Here is a 20495-nt window from a genome sequence, read left to right as displayed (position 1 = left end):
AAACATCGATTTTCGGGTCTGGTGCTTGGGAAAGACCTGCAGGGGTTGGGTATCAGCAGCTCACCTGTAGGCTTGGTCCTTGGTAAACACCTCACGGAAACGCTCAGTGCCAAGGGAAGTCTGGTTATGGCTGGAGGAAGAGCTCAGAGGGCAGTGACCACGAGGCAAGCCTGGGGTAAGTTCTGGAGAGGTCCCATCACATGCTGGGGCAACCTTTACCTCCAGCTTGCCAGAAGTTGGAAGGGGGAAGAGTTCTGGCTCACCTAGTCATGACCCCGACAACAAAGAAAGCTTATCAGCCTTTTAAGACAGATCCTGCACCCATGTGACAGACTGATAGTTCATTTTCACTGCCCTGCTAAGGTGGAAATACTGCTCCAGGCACTGGGATCCAGGACCTTTAGCCCATTCTCTTTGAATCTGAAGTGGTTTGCTCTACTTTCTGTTAGAAGTTACCATCCCACGTGGAGGTTTGAGTACCTCATAGAGGACTTGCTTCTAAGGGAACGGTGTGCATGTACTTAATGAGTCCATATGGCCGCGACTTAGGATCGTGCTGGAGAGCTGGTGATGAGCTGGCGCACGGGGCTCTCGTACACTAGTTCTACTAGCTCAGGAGGCTGTGGCTCTATGATGCAATACCCTGCGTTTCTCCCACCTTTCCCACCTTAACCACTGCAGTCGGGGTGGCTCTCTTGGTGGCCCAATGTCATCCCCTGCCGCGACTCGTGCTTCCGCGAGCGTTCCCATCGCTGCCACCTCCACACCAGAGGTCACCGTAGCCCGCATTTCTGTCTCCAGTCCAACTTGGTTTAGCCACTGCGACCCCACTGAAACCAGGAGGGGTCAGAAAACAGAAAGGGCCCGAAGTCCTCACGAAGGCAAACCGGCAGAAAAGGCAGAAGAGCCGCGAGAGGGCACTACTATCGCTAAGCCTGAGGCCACTACCATGGTTATGACTGCCGCTCCCACACCCACAACCCCGCTTAGCACCGGCCACGGCGCTAGTCCCATGAAAGCTCCACCGGAGGGGCCGGCAGCGCTTTGAATCCAGAAGCAACACTCCACGTTTGGGCAAATGGGTTCCAAGGGTCCAGATAGTGGCCGGAGCAGGATACAATGAAAAATCACCGTGCAGAGGTGTCGTGGTCTGTGTGTTCACAGAGTAGGGGTGGGTAAAGACGGCAAGTAACAGACCCAAAGATTCGTTTGTCTTTGGCCAGCAAGACACCTTGCCCTGCGAGGTAAGGGACTACATCTCCCAGGATGCAACCCAAAAGCTGTTATCTGGAACGCCCAATGACCGCTAAGGGCGTGGCCAACCCTTAACCAAAGGCTTCGCCTGTGAGAGCTGGCTCGAGTTTCCCTTTGAAACAGGTCTCTGCAGATAAGCTGGCCACTGTTCTGTGGGGCCCACACAGTTGTTGGGTGGGCTGGAGCGGCTTCTCAGATGTGCCCAGCTCCCAACCCCAGATCCACATCAACTCAGGGAAATGCCAGCCAGGTGTAGCACCTAGATTTATGTGTAGACCAAATGGACTGGCTACTCTGCAGCCTACGGTTGGATATTTATTCGTAACAATTAGCAGCCCATACACAACACCTCTAGAGCAGAGGCTGTGAGTCCACAAGATCCTGTAGCTCTCTGCGGCGCCGGCTCCCAGCTCTGCCGGGTCCTGTCTTCACTGTTGACTCTGTGTAGGCAGGTACCGCAGGGGGCATCTGAGTACAGGCTAGCCACAGAGCAGCAGGCCAATTCTCTACCTGGAATGACTGGAAGTGCTAGATTGTCCCTTCCCTCCTGGCCAGCTGCACCTCCACATAGGACCACCAACCAGGATGAAAGCAGGGCAAGGGCCAGGTGCTCACGGGAGGGAGTAAGGGGGTTGGGACGTGTCTGGATGAAGAAATGGATGACCCTGAATCAGCGCTATGAGGAGGCAGTGTCCGTAACTGCGAGCGTCCCTGAATAGGGCAGGCACCCAAGGCTGCGCGTTCTTCAGCACAAAAGCTACACCAGGGTACAAGGAACTTAGCTCCACAGGAAGGCTAAAGCCCTGCCCGGGCCTGGAGCCACCTAGGTGAAAGGCTCCTGGGCTCTGGGCCCCAATGCCAAGCAAAGGGTCCCTGGTCGTCACTGAGGTTGTGTAAGCAGGCAATAAGCCCTTTCCTAGTGGAGGAATAATTCCCCTTTAGGGGTAAGGATGGGTCTCTCTCCCCAGCAGAAACAGGGTTAGGCCAGCTCCCAAGGCCACAGTTGGATGTTGGGAGAGTGCCCTAGGCTGCAGATCTGATTTTCTGGAAAAGATGGCACCCCACCTCTCCTGCATGCACCAGTAGCCCCAAACCATCTAGGTATATAGGGGCTGAGCTCATGGAGTCTAGAAAGGAGGCTGGGGCCACTGCCTCTGGAGGAGCAGGGAGCTGGGGGCACAGCCCCTAGGGTATACGGGTCTTTCAAAGTCCCCTGAGTTTCAGGTTCAGCTGATGTATACACGGTGGAAGTCATGGGCACCAAAGGCCGCGTTGCACTTGGGACACTTCCTCTGGCGGGCCTCATAGCGGCCACGCACGCACTCGAAGCAGAATACGTGGAAGCACTTGGTCAGCACTGCATCCTTCTTGCGGGTGTTGCAGCAGGGGCAGGTCAAGCGTGCCTGGAGCAAACAGAGGCAGCAGGGTTAGAGCAGCTCCGGCAGTGCCCGCGCTCCAGGCTAAGTCCACCCAGTGGCAGCTGCTTCTAATTCTGACCAGAATTCCTGAAGGTGGGAGCCGGTACAGTATGAAGGAGGAGACAGGCTCAGAGGCCAAACATTCAAAGAAGGTGGCTCACACAGCAGCCCCCGGCCTTGGGGGACCGAGGCCAGAGCAGAGCTGCAGTTTCTAGGTCAGCCTGGGCAAAACCCGCTTCGAACACAAGACAAAACCAACCAACCAAAAACATAAATCCCAAACAGAAAGCAAACCACACTAGCAATCCCCAGAGCAGCTGGCTTCCTAAGGACAGGGACCCAGGCTCAGCTCTTCCACCTCTTGCTCTATCTGCTTTTTCAGGCACAATCCCTACTGGTCTACCCTGAAGTCACTGCTGAATGTGGTAGAATATGAGAAACTACTTCTACACTCAGACCTACCCTGGTGTGACCCCCAAGATCCTGCTGTGGATGGCCGTCTCTTAGCCTAATGCCTCCCAGTAACTACCATTAGGAGGCCTCGCCTTCTGCTCCAGCCAGTCACTACCTGGTGTCCGCACTGTGGGGCACGTGTCTGGTCTGTCTGGAGTCCTGGCTAGCAAGCTCCACTTCCTCAGATGACTGTTTCTCAGTCTCTCAGGACTCTGCATCAGCACCAGAAAGCCTTTCAAAGCTGCCATGGCTACCCTTCCCCACCCCAACCCCCAAGGCCCAACAGCTCCAAAGGGATACCTTGTTGCTAACTCTGTCACCTCCTCCACTCGGTGGCCCAGAGTTCAGGTGGTCTGACACCCTTGTTCCACCCAAGTCCACCAAGCCCTCAGGGCGGCACACGGCTCAACTCCTTTTTCTTCCTCACCTGCTCTCTCCCATGGCCACTTTCTCCCCACCCATCGACATCACTTCTGCCTGAGATTCCCAAACAGAGAAGAATGTCCCCTGTGTGGCTTCCGACTCTGCTGCAGCTGCGGCCCCACAGAGATCACTGCTCTCCAGCCCAGCCTCTGCCGTGGGTGCTTTCCCGGCCCCCACAAGGGCCAAGAGGCATCGTGTTCTCGCCTCCCTGAAACCATCCCACAACCTGTTCCTAATCCACTGAAGAGTGCTGTCTACCTAGTTTCGCTATCCGGAATTCGAGCCTCCCTGGGGTCCCTCTTCCTTCATTCTAGACACATGACCCACCCCTGAGTCCTAAGTGCTGGCTTAGCAGATCTCTGTCTCTGGTGCCTTCCTTAGCTACGTGTTAATTCCTGACCCAGTGAGCACACTGCTCCAACAACTCCCCTGCCCCACCCCACCCCGTGCAGCGGCTGTTAGCCCCACACCTGACCACTCTCTTGAATAAAGACCTTTGAGGGCGTTGAGGATGTAGCTTAATGGTGACACATGAGCTCAGCCTGTGGAAGGCCCTAGGTCTAATTCTCGGCAGCACAATGCTCCTCCACCTCTCCAGACTTGACAAACAGAACCCCCTACTCTGCTTACAGGCTCCAAGCCTGCCTCTGGGCTCCGCTGCTGGTCACTGACCTCTGCTCCAACCACAAGGCTCTACTTGGGGTCTTTCCTTTCACAGAAGCTCTCTCAGCCCCATCCTAGCTTTGGGTCAACTCTGGGTGACAGTTTCCCCTCCCCCGCCAGGGCTACTCTGGAGACTCCCCTTGGGTTCTTTTTTTTTTAATATTTATTTATTAATTTATTATGTATACAATATTCTGTCTGTACGCCTGAAGGCCAGAAGAGGGTGCCAGACCTCTTTACAGATGGTTGTGAGCCACCATGTGGTTGCTGGGAATTGAACTCAGGACCTTTGGAAGAGCAGGCAATGCTCTTAACCACTGAGCCATCTCTCCAGCCCCTCCCCTTAGGTTCTTACCTGCCTCTGACCTCCTTGTCACTGAGATGGTAGCATTACTGTCAGCTAACTGTGGGGTCAGGACATAATCCCTCCCTGCCACACTGCATACATACAACCAATGCTCGGCCAGTTGTCTGGCTCCAGTTAGTGTCTTCTCCTGTCCTACCTTATTTTCGAGCCCCAGAGACTACCCAACTCTCGCCAGCCATCACCACATCCCACCTTGTACTCCTTGATCTCCTCCTGCAGGATCTCATCAGCATCTGCATAAACCTCCACCTTCCTCTGTTTCTCTAGTTTGCGCCGCAGCCGGGAAATGTCTTCCTAGAGCAGCAGAGTGCAGGGTAAGAAACCGCATGCATGTATGCCTCCCGCACCAGGAACCCACTCGCCTTCCCTGGGCACATACCTGAGCCCTCTTGAGATTAAAGCTCTCTTTCTCCCGGGCAGCCCGGCTCTCCGCCAGGCATGGCTGGATCTCTCGCAGTCGAGTCTGCACGTGCTCCAACTGCACCTTCAGGTCCTCAGCTAACTGGGCTGCTTCTACAGCCTGAGGTGGGCGGGAGAGGAAGGGGAGGACTGTATGCCCAAGCCTGGGGTCTACAGTTCATGAGTGCTTCTGTCAAACATCCCGTGGACATCTGCACTGGAGCTGACCCGCAGCTCCTTACTGCCCACAGTGGCCTCCACCAGGCTCTTCTCTCCATTGCTATCGACGACTCTAACACACTCACCCTCCCTTGGGATGCAGCTCTAACATTGTGTCCCCAAGGAGCACTAGTATTTGTTCACACTGCCCTAGCTTCCTTCCTCAAACTGGACCGAGTGTAGTGGCATGTATATGTTATTCCAGCAGTTCGGGGACTAAGGCAGGAGGATCACTGAGAGCTCAAGGCCAGCATGGAATACAGTAAGAACTTGTTTTTAAAAGGAAGAGTTTGGTATGGCGGTGCATGCCTTTAATCCCAGCACTTGGGAGGCAGAATTCTCAAAATTTAAAGGTCAACCTGGTTTATAGAGAGAGCTCAACAACAGCCAGGACTAACAACACAGAGATTCTGTCTCAGCATAAAGCCTAGCATGTAATTGGGACATAAAAATCCTGTTTACAGGCTGGAGAGATGGCTCAGGGGTTAAGAGCACACTGCTTATTCTTCCAGAGGTCCTAAGTTCAATTCCCAGCAACAACATGGTGGCTCACAACCATCTGTAGTGAAATCCGGTGCCCTCTGCTCCTACAGGCATACATGCAAACAGAACCCTGTATACATAATAAAAGAAAAAAATCATTTTTACATGAATCGATTCACCAGAATACCAATAGTTAATCCTATTGTTAATAGTTAATACCAATGCTAATCCTTTGTCTTTTTTTATTCTCTCTTAAACAATTTATTTCTATTTTATGTGCACTGGTGTTTTGCCTGTGTGTAAGGGTGGGGGAACCCCTGGAATTGGAGTTACAGACAGTTGTGAACTGCCACATGGGTACTGAGAACTGAACCCAGATCCTCTGAAAAAGCAGCCATCTTAACTGAGTTGTCTCTCTAGTTAACCCTTTATCTCAATCCCTTTTCCCTCCACCCACTTTTCAAACAAGGTCTCTAAATATTCCAAGGCACACTGGCCTCAGAGGTGCTCCATAGCCGAGGATGACCTTGAACTTCTCAATCCTCCTTCTGACCTTTCTAGTGCTGGGCTTATAGGCCACATTTTATAGAGCATCACGCTCAGTTTATACAGCGCTAGAAACTGAGCCCAGAGCCTGTGTGTGCTACGACCACAGTCCACTCACTGATTACAGCGTCAGCCTACTGCTCTTATGTGTAATGTAAAACCTGCACTCTCAGCACCTGGGAGCCTGAGGCAGGACAATGAGGACCAAGAGTTCAACCTGGGCTCAGTGGTTAAGGACACTTGCAGTTCTGGCAGGGGACCTGGTCTCAGTTCCCAGCACCCACACAGTGGCTCACAGCCATCTCTAACTCCAGATCAGATCAAGGATACATGATGCCCTCTTTTGGCCTCTTAAGGGCACCAGGCACAAAGACATACAAACAGGAAAAATATTGATATGTATAAAATAAAAATAAGTAAATCTAAAAAAACTGGTCGTGGTGGTGTGTGTCTTTGTGCTCAGTACTCAGGAGGCAGAGCTCTGTGAGTCTGAGGCCAGAGGCTTGTTCTACATGAGTTCCAGGACGGCAGGGGTTAAATAGAAAGCCCCCGTCTCAAGACAAACACACACACAGAGTTCAATTCTATCATAGTTCACACAGTGAGAAAATAAAAACAAGCAAACTGTCAAGAAAGCACTACAGGGCTGGCTGAACAGATGCCTTAGCTTGGGAAGGGCTCGTAGGCAGAGGATCTGAGTTTGATTCCCAGAACCCACATTTAAAAGGAACAGAAAACGACTACATAGTAGCAACCACCATCTCTATTTGACAGTTACCCAATGACCTTTAAATTTTACTTATTTAATTATTTACTTAGTTTTTGAGATTGGGTTTCTCTGTGTAACAGCCCTGGCTGTCCTGGAACTCACTTTTGTAGACCAGGCTGGCCTTGAACGCAATTGTTTTTTAATGAATTTATTGGGTATATGTGTGTGGGTATACATGGCATGCCACACCTGTGGAATTCAGAGGGCAACTTTTGAGAGTTCTCTCCTTATATATCACGCAGATCCCAGGGATCCAATTGGGGTCGTCAGGGTTAGAGCCATTGGCATGTCCAACGAGTGGTCCTAGCCTTGCCGTCCTAGCCTTGCCGTCGCGATCCTGACGTGGATCTCAATTCCAGTGTTGTTCTTTCCTGAACTCCCTCAGTTAGGAGACAGGGTAACGAATAATTCTGGTTGGGCTAAAGAGGGTTACTGAATAAAAGAGCTTGCTGCTCTTGCAGAGGCCCCGAGTTTGGTTCCCAGCACCCACATGGCAGCTTACACCTGTCTATAACCAACTCTTATCTAGCAGATCCAACACTATCATCTGGTCTCCTGAACACACATGCACACAGACATACACAGAAATTAAAAACAAAAACAAGCTCCCACAAAGAAAAACCACTCTGATAGGATTACTGTTGAGTTTAAAACAGGACCAAAAGAAGCTCGGGAGTTGGCTTAGTGGGTGAAATGCGGGCAATGGAGACATGAGGACCTGAACTCGATTCCCAGACGATCCATGTAAAAACCAACGGCATGCCTGTAATTCCGTGGAGACAGGCAGAGCCCAGGGATTCACACGCTAGCCAGCTTGCCTAGCTACAATGGAAAGCACCAAGTTCAATGAGAGACCCTGCTTCAAAACCAAGACAGAGAAGCAACTAAGAATGACATCCTGACAACAATCCCTGTCCCTCAACCCCACCCTCATGGGAGAGAGTGGTGTGTGTGCGCGCATGCGATCATGTCAAGTACTGAGTACAAGGCCCGATACAACAGTAAATATATACTTGTGAGCTGTGAGCTATTCAGAAAGCTGAGCCAGGCTTCACCCTGGGTCACCTATGTCACGATTGCAAGCAGAGCTGGGGAATCACATGAACCGATCGCACAAGCTGCCAAGCCCAAAGGCCCTGTCCTACCTTCCTCTTATTAAGCTCCAGGGCCTGGCTGCGCAACGTCAGCTCCTTCTCTACACCACCAAGGCTGCCCTGTAGGGCCCGCTCCTTCTCCTCAAGCTTCTGCACCGTCAGCAGCTGGGCATCCACCTGAGACTTGAGGCCAAGAACCTGCTCGCCCAACTCATCCTTCTCCTCTCGGAGCAGCTTGTGAATCTGGTTGGCCTTGATCCGCTCTGACATGAGCTTAAAGTTGGCGTCATCCTTTTCCCGCAGCTGCTGCAGCAGTCGCCCGTTCTGCTCCTGCATGTCTTCAAAAGCCTGCCCGGTCACATCCATCTCTGACAGCAGTGCCTCCTCCTCCTGCAAGTGGGAAGGGAAGGTGGCAAGTGGCAGATTAACTCCCAAGAAAATAGTGTGTACCCAGACCATCACAATGTCATGCACTAAAGGCACATAATGGACGGTTAAGGGAATCCCAGGATTTAGAAGAAAGGAGACCACAGGGAACGTCACCTGCTTGGTGGCACCCAGCTTGCGCTGCAGGTGTTCAATCTGCTCCTCCGCCTGCCGGATTCGCCGCAGGGCATCCTCATCCGCAATCTTCTTGCTCTCTCTTCGATCTCTTTCCTCTAGTTCTCGGATGCGGCCCCGAAGCTCATCCACCTGCACCCACAGGAGGGAAGCCCTCAAACACTGGTCCGCACAGCAACATCACTACTAGCTTGCTTTGCAAGGTGAGAGAATAAGAAAAGAAGCAAGCTTGTTGACCCAAGGCGCTGAAGTCCCTGGGCGAGACTCTGCGTGCCCCACTTGCCAGTACCTCAGCCTTGGCCTTCCGCTCGGCTGCCATGAGCTGCACCTTATCCCGCTGCTCCTTGGGCGCTGACTTGTACATGTCCAACAGCAGCTTCATCTCCTTCTGGCTTTCTTGGGCCTTCCTAGGGAAGGGTACAGGAGAGAGCTTAGTAAGATGCGCTGAAAGCTCCGTGACAGGGAGGAGACAGCAACAGGTCCTCACTTGAGCTCTGCTCGGAGACCCTTGAGTAGTTCTGACTCTTTCCTCTTGGCTTCCTCCACCTTGGCCTTTTCTCGATCAGCCCTGGAGAGAGCTGAGGCTACAGGTGGGGGCCCCAGGCCAGGCCCTTCCCGTTCCCGAAGTTCTCGCTTGGGTCTGGCCTCGGGTTCTCGGCCCCGGGAGGGCAAGCCCTGGGTCCCAGTGGCTTGGGCCTGGGCATCATCTTCAGGGGAGACCAGCTCCTCCTTCTTCATGGAAGCAGCAGCAGAGACAGTTCCAGGTACTGAAGCTGTCTCCTTTTTGCTGTCAGGGGTACCTCCGGGACCTGGCCCACCATCTTCTTTCCCTGGGGCTAGGGCATTGAGGCCAGGGTCGTCTGGGTGGCTCAGGTTGGGGATGCAATGGGAAGAGCCACTGGCCTGGGCTCGGAGCTGTAAAGACAGAGAAAAATCGGAATTTTTCTCTCAGTGAGCCAGTGCTTACTAAGGTCTAGTGAAGGCTTTTCCCAGGCAGCTCCCTCTCCTCACTTTGCCAATCTCAGCCTGTACTTCTCGAAGTTTCCGCTTGTATCTCTGGGCATCCCCTTTCAGCTGGTGATTGTGGTTCTGAAGACTGCTGATCAGGTGGCGCATCTCACGGTTGATGGGCCCTGAAAACGTCAGAAGTGGACCTGTAGGACCCTCCAAATCTCCAGCTCCTCGAAGGGAGAGGACCTGGGCCAGAGCCACCACTCCATTGTACAGATGGGAAATCAAGCCTCAGAGAGGCAGAAATGGCTCAGCGGTCAAGAGCACTGGCTGCTCTTCCAGAGGACCCAGGTTAAATTCCCAGCACCCACACAGCAGCTCACAATTGTCTGTAACTCCGGTTCCAGGTGTCCTGGTGCCTCTGCCTCTGTGAGCACCAGGCACACATACATGAGGTGCACAGACATGCAAACAAAACACTCATACACATAAACATTAATCTTTTTAAATCTGTAAAATTTACGTGTATGGGTAGCTTACTTACATGTATCTGTGCACCATGTATGTGCAGTATAGTACAACCAGAGCCAGAAAAGGGTGTTGGGTCGCTGGGAATTGTGGGTACTGAAATCAAATCTGGGTCCTCTGGAACAGCAGTTCGCCCTTTTAAAAAATTTTCTGGAGACTGGGTTCTCTGTATCCCTGGCTGTCCTGAGACTTGCTCTGTAGACCAGGCTGGCCTCACAGATTTGCCTGCTTCTTCTCCTGAGGGCTGGGATTAAAGGTGTGCACTGCCTGGCTACAGTCAGTGTTCTTAACCACTGAGCCATCTCTCCAGCTCAAAGAGAGAACAATACTTTTTAAAAAAATATTTTTATTTTATGTGTTTTGCCTTTGTATCCTGCCTTGCCTGGAACTCAGAGAGATCCTCCTGCCTCTGTCTCCTGAGTATAGGATTCAAGGCATGTGCATCATGCTGGGTTCCTGCTTCACTTTTATAAGAATCTGATTTTATTTTTCCTTCATTGTCTATCACCTCTCTACTGGACTCAATGACAACAGCAGAGATTCTTTGTTTTGTTTATTAGCAAAACCCCCAAAACCCAGAATTGAGTGTGGCTCACAGAGAGCAATCAATAAATCTGTGAGATGAATCTCTCGAATAGAGGTCAGAACCGCTCACAGTCAGGTGGCACCTGCTCAGCTACCACCCAGGCTGCTCAGGACACTGGATGACACAGTTGGTACAGTGCCTGTTTTCTGTGGGGACCGAGGCTCTGAGAAAAGCTCGAGTTATTGGATCTGGATAAGCAGCTGGAAGGCTCCCGCACCCTTCCAGGCTTACCTCTACCCACTCCCAGCACGTACCAGCCTGCTCGTTGGCCGCAAGGTTCTGTTCAAACTCAATGCGCAGCATCTCATACTCCTTGCGTACCTGGGCCAGCGTATCTTCCAACTGGATAACTTCAGTGCGCAGTTTCTTCTGCAGCCCCAGCTCATCACTCTGGTCAAGGCAGTAAAGACACACAACCCTATGAAAATCTTACCCTCATACTGGTGAAGAGACCTAATTTTTACTTATAAAGAAATAAAGCTGCCGGGCAGTGGTGGTGCACGCCTTTAATCCCAGCACTCGGGAGGCAGAGGCAGGCGGATCTCTGTGAGTTCAAGGCCAGCCTGGTCTACAAGAGCTAGTTCCAGGACAGGAACCAAAAGCTACGGAGAAACCCTGTCTCGAAAATCCAAAAAAGAAAAAAAAAAAAGAAGAAAGAAAGCTGCCAGACGGTGACGACACACGCTTTTAATCCCAGCGCTCGGAGGCAGAGGCAGGCAGAGTTCTGAATTTGAGGCCAACCTGGTGTACAGAACGAGTTCCAGGACAGCCAGGAATACACAGAGAAACCCTGTCTCAAAAAGAAAAAAGAAATCAAGCTCGCACTGGTTATCTAATCTCATGTCTCCAGAGAAAAAGGGCTCCAGTGAATGAACGTTTAACAGATAAATACACCAAGCACCATGGTGTATATGACTCTAATCCCAGCACTCGGGAAGCAACGGCTTGTGGATGCCTTGCACTAGAGGCCAGCCTAGTCTATATAGCGAGTCCCAGGCCACTCGAGACTGCATACTGACACCTTGATAGAGAGATGGCTCGGTCAGAGGACCTAACCCTCACATGTCAGCTCACAACCCTCTATAACGCTAGTCCAGGGGATGCAACACCCTCTTCTGGTCCCTGCAGGCACTAGGCAAACGGTGCTGCACATGCACATATGCAAGCACAGCTCTTATACTCAAGAATAAAACTGTGAAAAGGAGGAGGCACTGGGGAGATGGCTCAGTTGTTAAGAACACGGGCTGCTCTTACAGAGGACCTAGGTTCAATTCCCAGGACCCACATGGTGGTTTACAACCATCTGTAACTCCAGTTCCAGAGAATCTGATGCTCTTTCTGGCCTCAGCGGACACCAGGCACACAAGTGGTGCACAGTTGAACATGCAGGCAAACACCCATAAATATAAGAACTTTAAAGGATACAGACATACATATATACATACATATAGAACATGGTTGGCTTTTTTGTCTGGCTTTCTTTTTGGTTGTTTTTTGCATTTTCGATACATGGTTTCTCTGTATAACAGCCCAGGCTGTCCTGGAACTAGCTTTGCAGACCAGGTTGTCCTTGAATTCATAGAGATTTGCTTGCCTCTGCCTCCTGAGTGCTGGGATTAAAGGCGTGCACCACTATCACCTGACTGTTTTTGTTTTTTAAATAAGAACTAATACGTGTATGGAATCCTTTTTCCAAGTCCTAAAATTTTTGGCACTAATATTCTTTGTGGAAATCCATGCCATTCCTTCCAAAGTTAGTGTGACTGAAAACAGAACCAGGCTGTGTTCATTCGCATCGCCATGCAGAACTGCAGCTGTGCACCTGGAGCGCGTGCAGTGGAGCCTGGACTCGGCAGCCTTCTGTGCATCTCCACCACCTCTCTTAGAGAAAATGGAAAAGTTGACTGGAGACAAATAATTGTACCATGCCATTACCATAAAGCATCCTTCTCATTAACTCTGTGGCTTCTGGAGGCAGAGGTGCTGCAGGAGCATAGAACAAGCTCTTTCCTGTGTGAGGTGATCCAATGCCCACAGCTGACTAACTGCCCAGGCTGCATACCACTTGCTACCAGAACCAGCTGTATGGAAAAAAGAAAACAAACCCAGCTTCTTTCTACAGTTGCTAAAGCAGCGTGGTCTTAATGGGTTTGTATTTTCGTCTGTGTTAGTTCATATCTGATTATTATTAAAGAAACAGTAACTCAGTCAGGCGGTGGTGGCGCATGCCTTTAATCCCAAAACTCGGAGGCAGAGGCAGGTGGATCTCTGTGAGGTCAGGGTCAGCCTGGTCTATAGAGCGAGTTCCAAGACAGCCAGGGCTACACAGAGAAACCCTGTCTCAAAAACCAAAAAAAGAAGAAAGAAAGGAAGAGAAAGAGTAATGCTTCAGCAGCAAGGGCTCAAGTCCCGTTTCATCTCAGCATTCCTGTGATTTCAGTGTTGTCTCACCTCGGTCTTACAGAACACAGGTGGTGGATAGAATGGTACTTTTAAAAATACGTTGTAAAATAATAGAGCTAATGATTACAATTGGAACAAAAACGAAGATATCCATTCCCCAGTCTCACCTGTGGCCAGGGAAGAATCTATGCCTGAAGGACTCTTAGCAGGTGCAAAGGAGACATGGAGCTCGGGACTATCTCGGCTCTAAAAGTCAGTTCTCACCCCCAGGCCGCTCATCCCAAGACCATACCTCCATATGCTCGATGTGTCTCAAGTGGGAGTTCTTGGAGGCCAGTAGCAGCCCCCGGGCCTCATCTAGCTGCGTCTTCACTTGCAAAGACTCATTGTAGAGGAGTGAAAACTGGGCCTGCAGCATGCGGTACTCCCCCGTCTCTCGAACTACCTCCTCGGGAAGACTCCGCAGGGCCACCTGAGAAGTCGCCAACAGGGTCGTATTAGCCCCAGCACCCGAGGCTCAGTCCACGCCCTTTCAGTCCCGACCCCAGCTTACCTTCAGACGTTCGTTGGTCCGAACAGCCCCCTGAAGCTCAGCCTGAAGCTTCTCTAGTTCTGCCATGCGGCTATTGGCCAATTCCTGATTTTCTTCCAGCTCTGCGTTCAACATCTCAAACTAAGGAGTGGAAGGGGCTGTGGTAGGCAAGACCAGGACGGGCAGTGTTCCCCAAAAGTCCACCGTGCACTCCTCCCAAGCTCCCCTGTGCACAGCACTGGCAGAAACCCCCAGGCCAAGGGTTTTCCTAAGGCACTAGGGAACGGGAGGGAATCAGTTCTGCCCGGGAACATCTTTCTTGTACCTTTTCTTTATGCTTCTAATTACCTACTTATGTACTATTTATTACACAGAGGCTGTCCCGAATAGACCCTAACTCCCATGGAAGCTTTATTGCTCCCCAATACGAAACAGAGTTGAGTTTGTCAAACTGATTTGAAGCTGGGTACAGTGGTCCAAAGCCTATAATCTCAACTCTCGGGAGACAAAAGTGGAAGAGTCAATCACCCTCAGCTAAACACCGAGTTTGAGGCCAGTTTGTCCTGCATCGTGAGACTCTGCCTCAAAAGCAAAGACACAAAACCTAAAAGGATTGCAAACCCAGACTGAAGCCCAGCATCGAGGCGGGATATGCTCAAGAGGACAGAGCACACCCAAGTATCCACATCGGCCTCTCAAGAGAAAGGCAACTAAAGCTCCGGTTTTCATTCGTCCTCTTCAGTTTGCCTAGTTCCTAGCATTTAAATTCTGGAATTATTTAATAAAGAAGTATATAAATGAAAGAAAACTATGCAGCAATTTCAGGAAACAGACTCAGCTACAGATGTTCGCCCTTAGTGAATGTCAAAGGCTGGACTGAGGGGCTAAGAACTGGGAGGAATGCAGATGCTCACCTTCTGCATGCTAAGTGTGATCTGGCCTCCCTGAAAACCTGAGGAGCTCCCAGACACGTAGTAGCCAGAGTTGAGCTGCAGAGAAAACAGACACAATGGATGTGAGGGGCAGAAGCTAGGGCCCCAGGCACTCGATTTGGCTCTACCCGCTCCTGCTCCTGCACCTGCTCCAAGGCCTCTGCCAAGTGCTTGTTGAGCTTCTGCTCCCGCTTGCGCAGCTTCTCAATGTCCCACTGCAGGTCCTCCACCGTTGTCTCCATCTCCAGGACCTTGGTCTCTGTTGATGTCACTTTATCTTGGAGCTCAGAGTACTGGGGGCAATGGAAAGTGGGTTGATTTCTTGAGATCCTTAGATGGCAAACCCAAACCCTGCCCAAATTCTAACTGCATCCAAAAGCCCTATTCCCACCTCCAGTGAGATGCGATGGTGCTTCTCTTGCAGCTGGGTGGCCAAGTCCTGTAGTCGACGGTTCTCTCTGCCCAGCTCCCGGGTGCGCACCCGTGCCACCTCCCCAGGGGCCTCACTGTCCCCTAGGAATGCAGAGCCCAGATGAGAGTCAAGCCCTGGATAACCAAGCGTTAAACTAATCCTGGAGTTTATGTGCGGGTATGATCACCTGTGGTCTCACCACTTGCTGAGACAAACCCAGGAGACGAAGCTAGCTCAGAGAAGGAACCGTTTCAGCCAAACGGCTGGTGCTAGGTAGGGAGAACTAAGGATGGGAGAAGCCTGTTGTCACAGAAAGCCTGGGCACGTACTCGCTTCAGTCTAGTGGGGGAATAGCTCCCTCTGAGGTTTGTACAGTGCTGCAGAGAGCCCTGTCCCTGGAGGGGTGTGACCCCCCACAAAACCAGCAGTTCCTGCAGTCATCTCTCTGGAGCCCTACTTCAGGAATCAAAGCTTGTGTCCTAACCTGGAACTAAGTTGTTCCAACAAGAACAAGGCTGACTATTCACTGGAAACTCTGACCTCCAGGAATTACTGAGATTAGGGAGGGGGCCTCCTCGAGATGCAGGTGGGGAGTGGCCTTCTCTAGGACGGTGTCTGAAGAACTCACCCCGGCTGTATACTCGCTGGCAGAGTTCTTCCACCTGACGCTGTAGGCGGTCCGAGGCCTCTACCACCCGAGACACGGCAGCCTTGGAGAACTCCATGCGTCCCTGCAGCTGCAGCTCCACCTCTTCACTACTGCTGGCACCCAGCGCCACCACAAAAGCCAAGGCTGGCTCACTGAGAGGGGTTCGAAACTGCATTGGCAGGGGTTCTGGAAGGGACAGACAACCCCCATAGGAATAAAGGCAGCAGTGACCAGCAAAGTGCACCAAGTCCCAGATGAGCTCTTTACTCCCAGGGGCTAACCTAGTTAGTACAACCTGCAGTGTACTCTAGTCCCACCTTGACAGGGAGATACCGAAAATTTATTTATTTTCTTGTTGTTTATTTATTTGTTCAAGATAGGATTTCTCTGTAGCTTTGGAGCCTGTCTTGTAACTAGCTCTTGTAGACCAGGCTGGCCTCGAACTCACAGAGATCCGCCTGCCTTTGGTTTCTAAGTGCTGGGATTAAAGGCATGCGCCATCACCACCCGAGATACCTAAAATTTAAATAACAAACTTTCTTTTTCTTTTTTCTTTTTTTGAGAGAGAACAAAATCTTATATAGCTCTGGCCTCACTCAAACACACAGAGATCCAGCTGCCTCTGAGCCCAGCCGCTGGGTTTAAAGGTGGGCACCATGCCTAACAATAGCTAATTTTCCTAAAGATCACTAGTATCACATCCTCAGAGAAATCCCCTTTCCCTTCCCAACCTAAAGTAGAACCCAGCCTTCCACAACATTTATTTCTTTTCAGCAGTCCGAATACTTTTTATTTGGAAAAAAAAAAAAAAAGAATGACATCTATGCCCTGGCAATGCTAAAGCATGGGCAGCCTTGACGGCTGTTCTGCTAAACTTATCCATACTGGGCTTCATGGTCTAAGTTGATGACCAGGTCTCTTCCTCAAGAGGGCACCAGAATTCATTACAGATGGTTGGCTGGGAATTGAACTCAGGACCTTTGGAAGAGCATGCAGTACTCTTAACCGCTGGGCCATTTCTCCAGCCTAATATATTTTACTTACTATAGTTTATGTAGTTCCCTTTATGGCAAGAATATACTTCTTTCTGCTTACTTCTGATCCCTCTAAACCCATAATTACTACAGAGTACTTATTTTTATTTTATATTTTAATTTTTATACCTGTGATGTGTTTAAGATTGCTAAGGACAAGTGCCCAGATCAGTTTTTTTTTTAAACAGAGTGGTGGTGCACACTTTTAATAATTGCACTCAGGAGGCAGAGGCAAGAGGATCTCTGAGTTTGAGGCCAGCCTGGTCTACAGAGTGACAGGACAGCCAGGGTGACATAGACTCTGCCTCAAAAGACCATAAATAAATAAATAATAAATTAGAAAAACAAACAATAGAGAGCCCCTGACTCTATGTCTAGAGTGCTTGGATTATGAAAATTCAGGTAGATTCCAAAATTTTGTTCTTATTCACCACAATGTTTTTGAGACAGAGTCTCACTATGTAGATATATGGCCACGACTGGCCTGGAACTCTAGAAGAGAGCCACCAGCTTCTTCCTCCAGAGTGCTGGGATTAAAGGTGTGCACCACTTGGCTAGGTGCTATGCCTTTAATCCCAGCACACAGGAGGCAGAGGTAGGCAGATCTCTGTGAGTTCAAGGCCAGCCTGGTCTAAAAGAGCTAGCTCCAGGACAGCTAAGGTAGAAACCCTGTCTCGGCCGGGCGGTGGTGGCGCACGCCTTTAATCCCAGCACTTGGGAGGCAGAGGCAGGAGGATCTCTGTGAGTTCGAGACCAGCCTGGTCTACAAGAACTAGTTCCGGGACAGGCTCCAAAACCACAGAGAAACCCTGTCTCGAAAAACCAAAAAAAAAAAAAAAAAAAAGAAACCCTGTCTCGAAAAACAAAACACAACAAACAAAAAAAGGTGTGTACCATCACATCTGGTATGAATTCAACTTTTAAACAGTTGTGGGGGTGGGGGGTGGGGGTAGGCATTTCAGGGACCAACGTCAAAGCCACCTCATCCTCGAGACTTTTCTTAGAAATTAAGGTCCCCAGGGCTCTGATCTTACCCCTCAGATCTGATGTCCCTGGGTCTGTTCGAGGGATCACATCGCGGGTTAGCCCCTCCTGGCACCCAGGCGCCTCTGATCCTAAAGACAGCTCCCTCTGGCGCTCGTGGCACCTGAGAAGAGCTTCTACAGTTTCATCCAGCTGAAAGAAGAAAGCAACGAAGAGGTTATGAACGCTTCGGTGCCTTTCCCAACAGGGCGGTTTTCGGGTACCCACCTGGGCCCAGTAGCGGTTGACGATGAGGAGCGTGGCGTCATCAGTGGCCTGCCTCTTTTCCAGTTTCTCAATCCTCTCCCGGAGCTCGTCCTCACAGGCTTGCCGCTGCTCCAGCCGCTCTGCCAGCTTCTTGTTCTTGAACTGCAGTACCTTGGAATCCATCTCCTCCTACCGTGGAGGAAGAGGAGTGTCAGACAGGGTCTTGAACCATCACAGAGACAAGGGAAGATAAGTAGATTGAAAGGGAGGTATATACGAAGTCTAGCTACCAGTGAAATTTATAAAGACTCAGGCACATACGGAAAAAATATTTTGGTCATGAGTGCTTCTCATTCTGTTTCTACCACTATCTTTTTCTAACTGAAGTTTCTGATAAATCGCAGGACTGATGGGAACACATTTAAGCATTGAGTGGAAGGAAAGAACGACTCTATAAAGCTGTCCTCTGCTCACAAGCGCGCCATGGCACGCCCACCTCCCACCCACCCACCCCCGTTTTGTGTATGTACACACACGTGCACACACAAGATTCTGAACGCTTTGGACTGACGCCAAACGTGACCTTAGCCAAAGCCCACCAACCGTGGAAGAGATGCCCCCAAGACGAATGGGCTCGATCAGAGTGGTCGTGGTCTTCTCCTCGCGGTTCAGCTTCTTCTCTGGGGGTCCTGAGCCCCCGTCGCCGGCGGCGCGCTTGTTGCTGAGGCCAGACATAGCGGCGGTGGCGGCGGGGCAGCTCGGGGCTCTCCGGGGCCGACAGGCGGGCGGAGGCAGCACTTCCGTCACCTGCAGAAAACAGAGCGCAGAGCTACGGAGGCGCCCGGAGCCCCGGAGCCCCGAGCGTCCCGCTGGACACACCTGCCGGACCCCGCCCCCGCTGGCCCAGTGTCCGCACTCACGGTAGGGTCAGCCGAGCGCCACCATCTTGGACTTCACCGGACGTCACCGGCCGCCAGACGCACAGCGCAGGCGTCAGAGCAGCTCCGGATGTGGCGAAACTTATTTCCTGTTTCTATTGGAGGCTCTTGGTTCCGCCTCTTGAGTCTTTTAGGTTTTTTTCGCGATCGATTGTATATCTTTCAATGATTGGCCAGTAGACTGTTCCCATAGTTACTGACACCGCAATTGCACTTTGCAGCCCAGGAGATGGAGAGGTGGACCTGCAATTGGAGCCTTTACAGAAATCCAGGAGCCCGGGATCTGTAACTCCAGATCCAGGTGATCCGTCACCCTCTTCTGGCCTCCGTGGACATCCGCGAACGTCCTGCGCACGCGCACCCGCACAGCAACACACGCACGCGAACACGCGCGCGCGCACACACACACACACAAATTTCTTTTTAATTCAATATTTAAAAACAGCGATCCCCCATCCCATAAGCAACTTTGAAGAGGCACGTGCAACTTGTTACGCATGCGCTCTATCTTCTCAATGATTGGCGTGTGCTTGTACTTTCTACTTTCCTTAACAACGGTCACCGGGGAGACTAGATTGGGAAGACGCCCACTGCGGATTGGCTGCCTCTGTCTTCATCGCCGGCGGAGAACCACTAGAAGGGACAGGTCCGGGCGTTGCAGTGGTAGAGCTGGCTGTCCCAGAGCCCGGACGGGAGAGCGCTTGACAAATGGCTCAGAAGGACAAAGAGATGATCAGCCCCCAATCCAGCCAGAACCTGGGAATTAAGATGCAGCCGGAATCTGAACAGCTCCCCCAAATGCAGCAGGAACTGGAGAGGTGTCCCAGCTCGGTGGGTGAACTGGCCATGAGGACTGAAACAGACGTGATGTCTGAGTCTGACGCAGCGGCCACCACCTCTGCGGAAGTGGCTGAAGATCCCGGAGCCAACTTGTTCCCGGTGAGGGCTGGACAGAGTTGTCCACTAGTGAATATTTATAAAAGAGTTCCCGGTAAGGCGCCGCCAGTCATTACATTTACCAACGTTCGAGACATTTCTGGAGTTGCCTTGTTAATAGGCTACTAAATAGTATTTAGAGCCCTCCAAAACCCAATCTCGCCCCCTTTACTATACATAAAATTATAGCGTCCTCAGATCTGCTAGGCATTCACGACAGACCAGGACGAGGAGCCACATACTGTAATAGCTCTTCTTCCCGTTATCTGTTTTCTCTCCACAGCCACCACTACCCCAGCCCCGGATCTGTATGTGGTGAGTGTGGGGAGCCCTGGGGGAAAATGACAGTTCTCATTTGTATTATTCCTTTAAGGTCTCCCCAACAGTCTTGTCCAGCAGCCAGGGCACCCCAATTTTACAGATGAAGAGACAGAGCTGAGCGATGCTCAAGGTGACCAAGTCACCGGTGTTCCGGGCTCCTCAGTCCAAAGTGGCGGTGTGAGAAGACAGGATGGTGCATGCAAACAGGATAGAGCGCTGTGCAGATTGATGCCAAGACCCTGGGGGACTTCACCATGGTCACACACAGCAAGACAAGAATTCACACTTTCTTTTTCTTCTTTCTTTCTTTTCCTTCTTTCCTTTTTTTTTTTTGGGACAGAGTTACTCTGTAGCTTTGGAGCTTGTCCTGGACCTTGCTCTGTAGACCAGGCTG

At 51.1% G+C, this 20495-nt stretch overlaps 2 protein-coding genes across 2 annotated transcripts in view; one reads left to right on the top strand and one right to left on the bottom strand.

Annotated features, from left to right (window-relative positions):
• Nucleotides 1-1544: 1544 nt before the first annotated feature.
• On the bottom strand, nt 1545-19350 carry Rnf40 (ring finger protein 40). The gene is made up of 19 exons (XM_075972362.1): nt 18827-19350; nt 18510-18713; nt 17928-18095; nt 17711-17852; nt 15622-15828; nt 14973-15094; nt 14728-14874; nt 14564-14638; nt 13671-13790; nt 13410-13589; nt 10969-11104; nt 9661-9782; nt 9137-9564; nt 8939-9056; nt 8632-8781; nt 8140-8478; nt 4958-5098; nt 4771-4872; nt 1545-2657 (listed from the first exon to the last, which is right to left on the bottom strand). The coding sequence occupies exons 2-19, from the start codon at nt 18639-18641 to the stop codon at nt 2481-2483; spliced, it is 3006 nt and encodes a 1001-aa protein (XP_075828477.1). The 5' UTR covers nt 18642-18713; nt 18827-19350; the 3' UTR covers nt 1545-2480.
• Nucleotides 19189-20495, top strand: part of Cfap119 (cilia and flagella associated protein 119) — a 5073-nt gene continuing 3766 nt past the window's right edge. Inside the window, exons 1-2 of the mRNA XM_075972367.1 lie at nt 19189-19783; nt 20064-20095. Of these exons, the coding sequence (XP_075828482.1) occupies nt 19553-19783; nt 20064-20095 (263 nt within the window). The 5' untranslated portion in view covers nt 19189-19552. The remainder of the gene's footprint in view (nt 19784-20063; nt 20096-20495) is intronic.

This window comes from Microtus pennsylvanicus, chromosome 5, assembly GCF_037038515.1.
Source record: "Microtus pennsylvanicus isolate mMicPen1 chromosome 5, mMicPen1.hap1, whole genome shotgun sequence".
In the NCBI taxonomy this organism is placed as follows: domain Eukaryota; kingdom Metazoa; phylum Chordata; class Mammalia; order Rodentia; family Cricetidae; genus Microtus; species Microtus pennsylvanicus.
This window is presented reverse-complemented; position numbering and strand designations above follow the sequence as displayed.

What these genes read in the sequence shown, in the direction of transcription:
- Rnf40 (XM_075972362.1), bottom strand. Translation starts at nt 18,641, where the DNA reads ATGTCTGGCCTCAGCAACAAGCGCGCCGCCGGCGACGGGGGCTCAGGA. An exon ending in TCACACTTAGCATGCAGAAG is followed by an intron (nt 13,791 to 14,563) that starts GTGAGCATCTGC and finishes TCCACTCCTTAG; the next exon opens with TTTGAGATGTTGAACGCAGA. An exon ending in AGCGGAAGGCCAAGGCTGAG is followed by an intron (nt 8,782 to 8,938) that starts GTACTGGCAAGT and finishes CTGTGGGTGCAG; the next exon opens with GTGGATGAGCTTCGGGGCCG.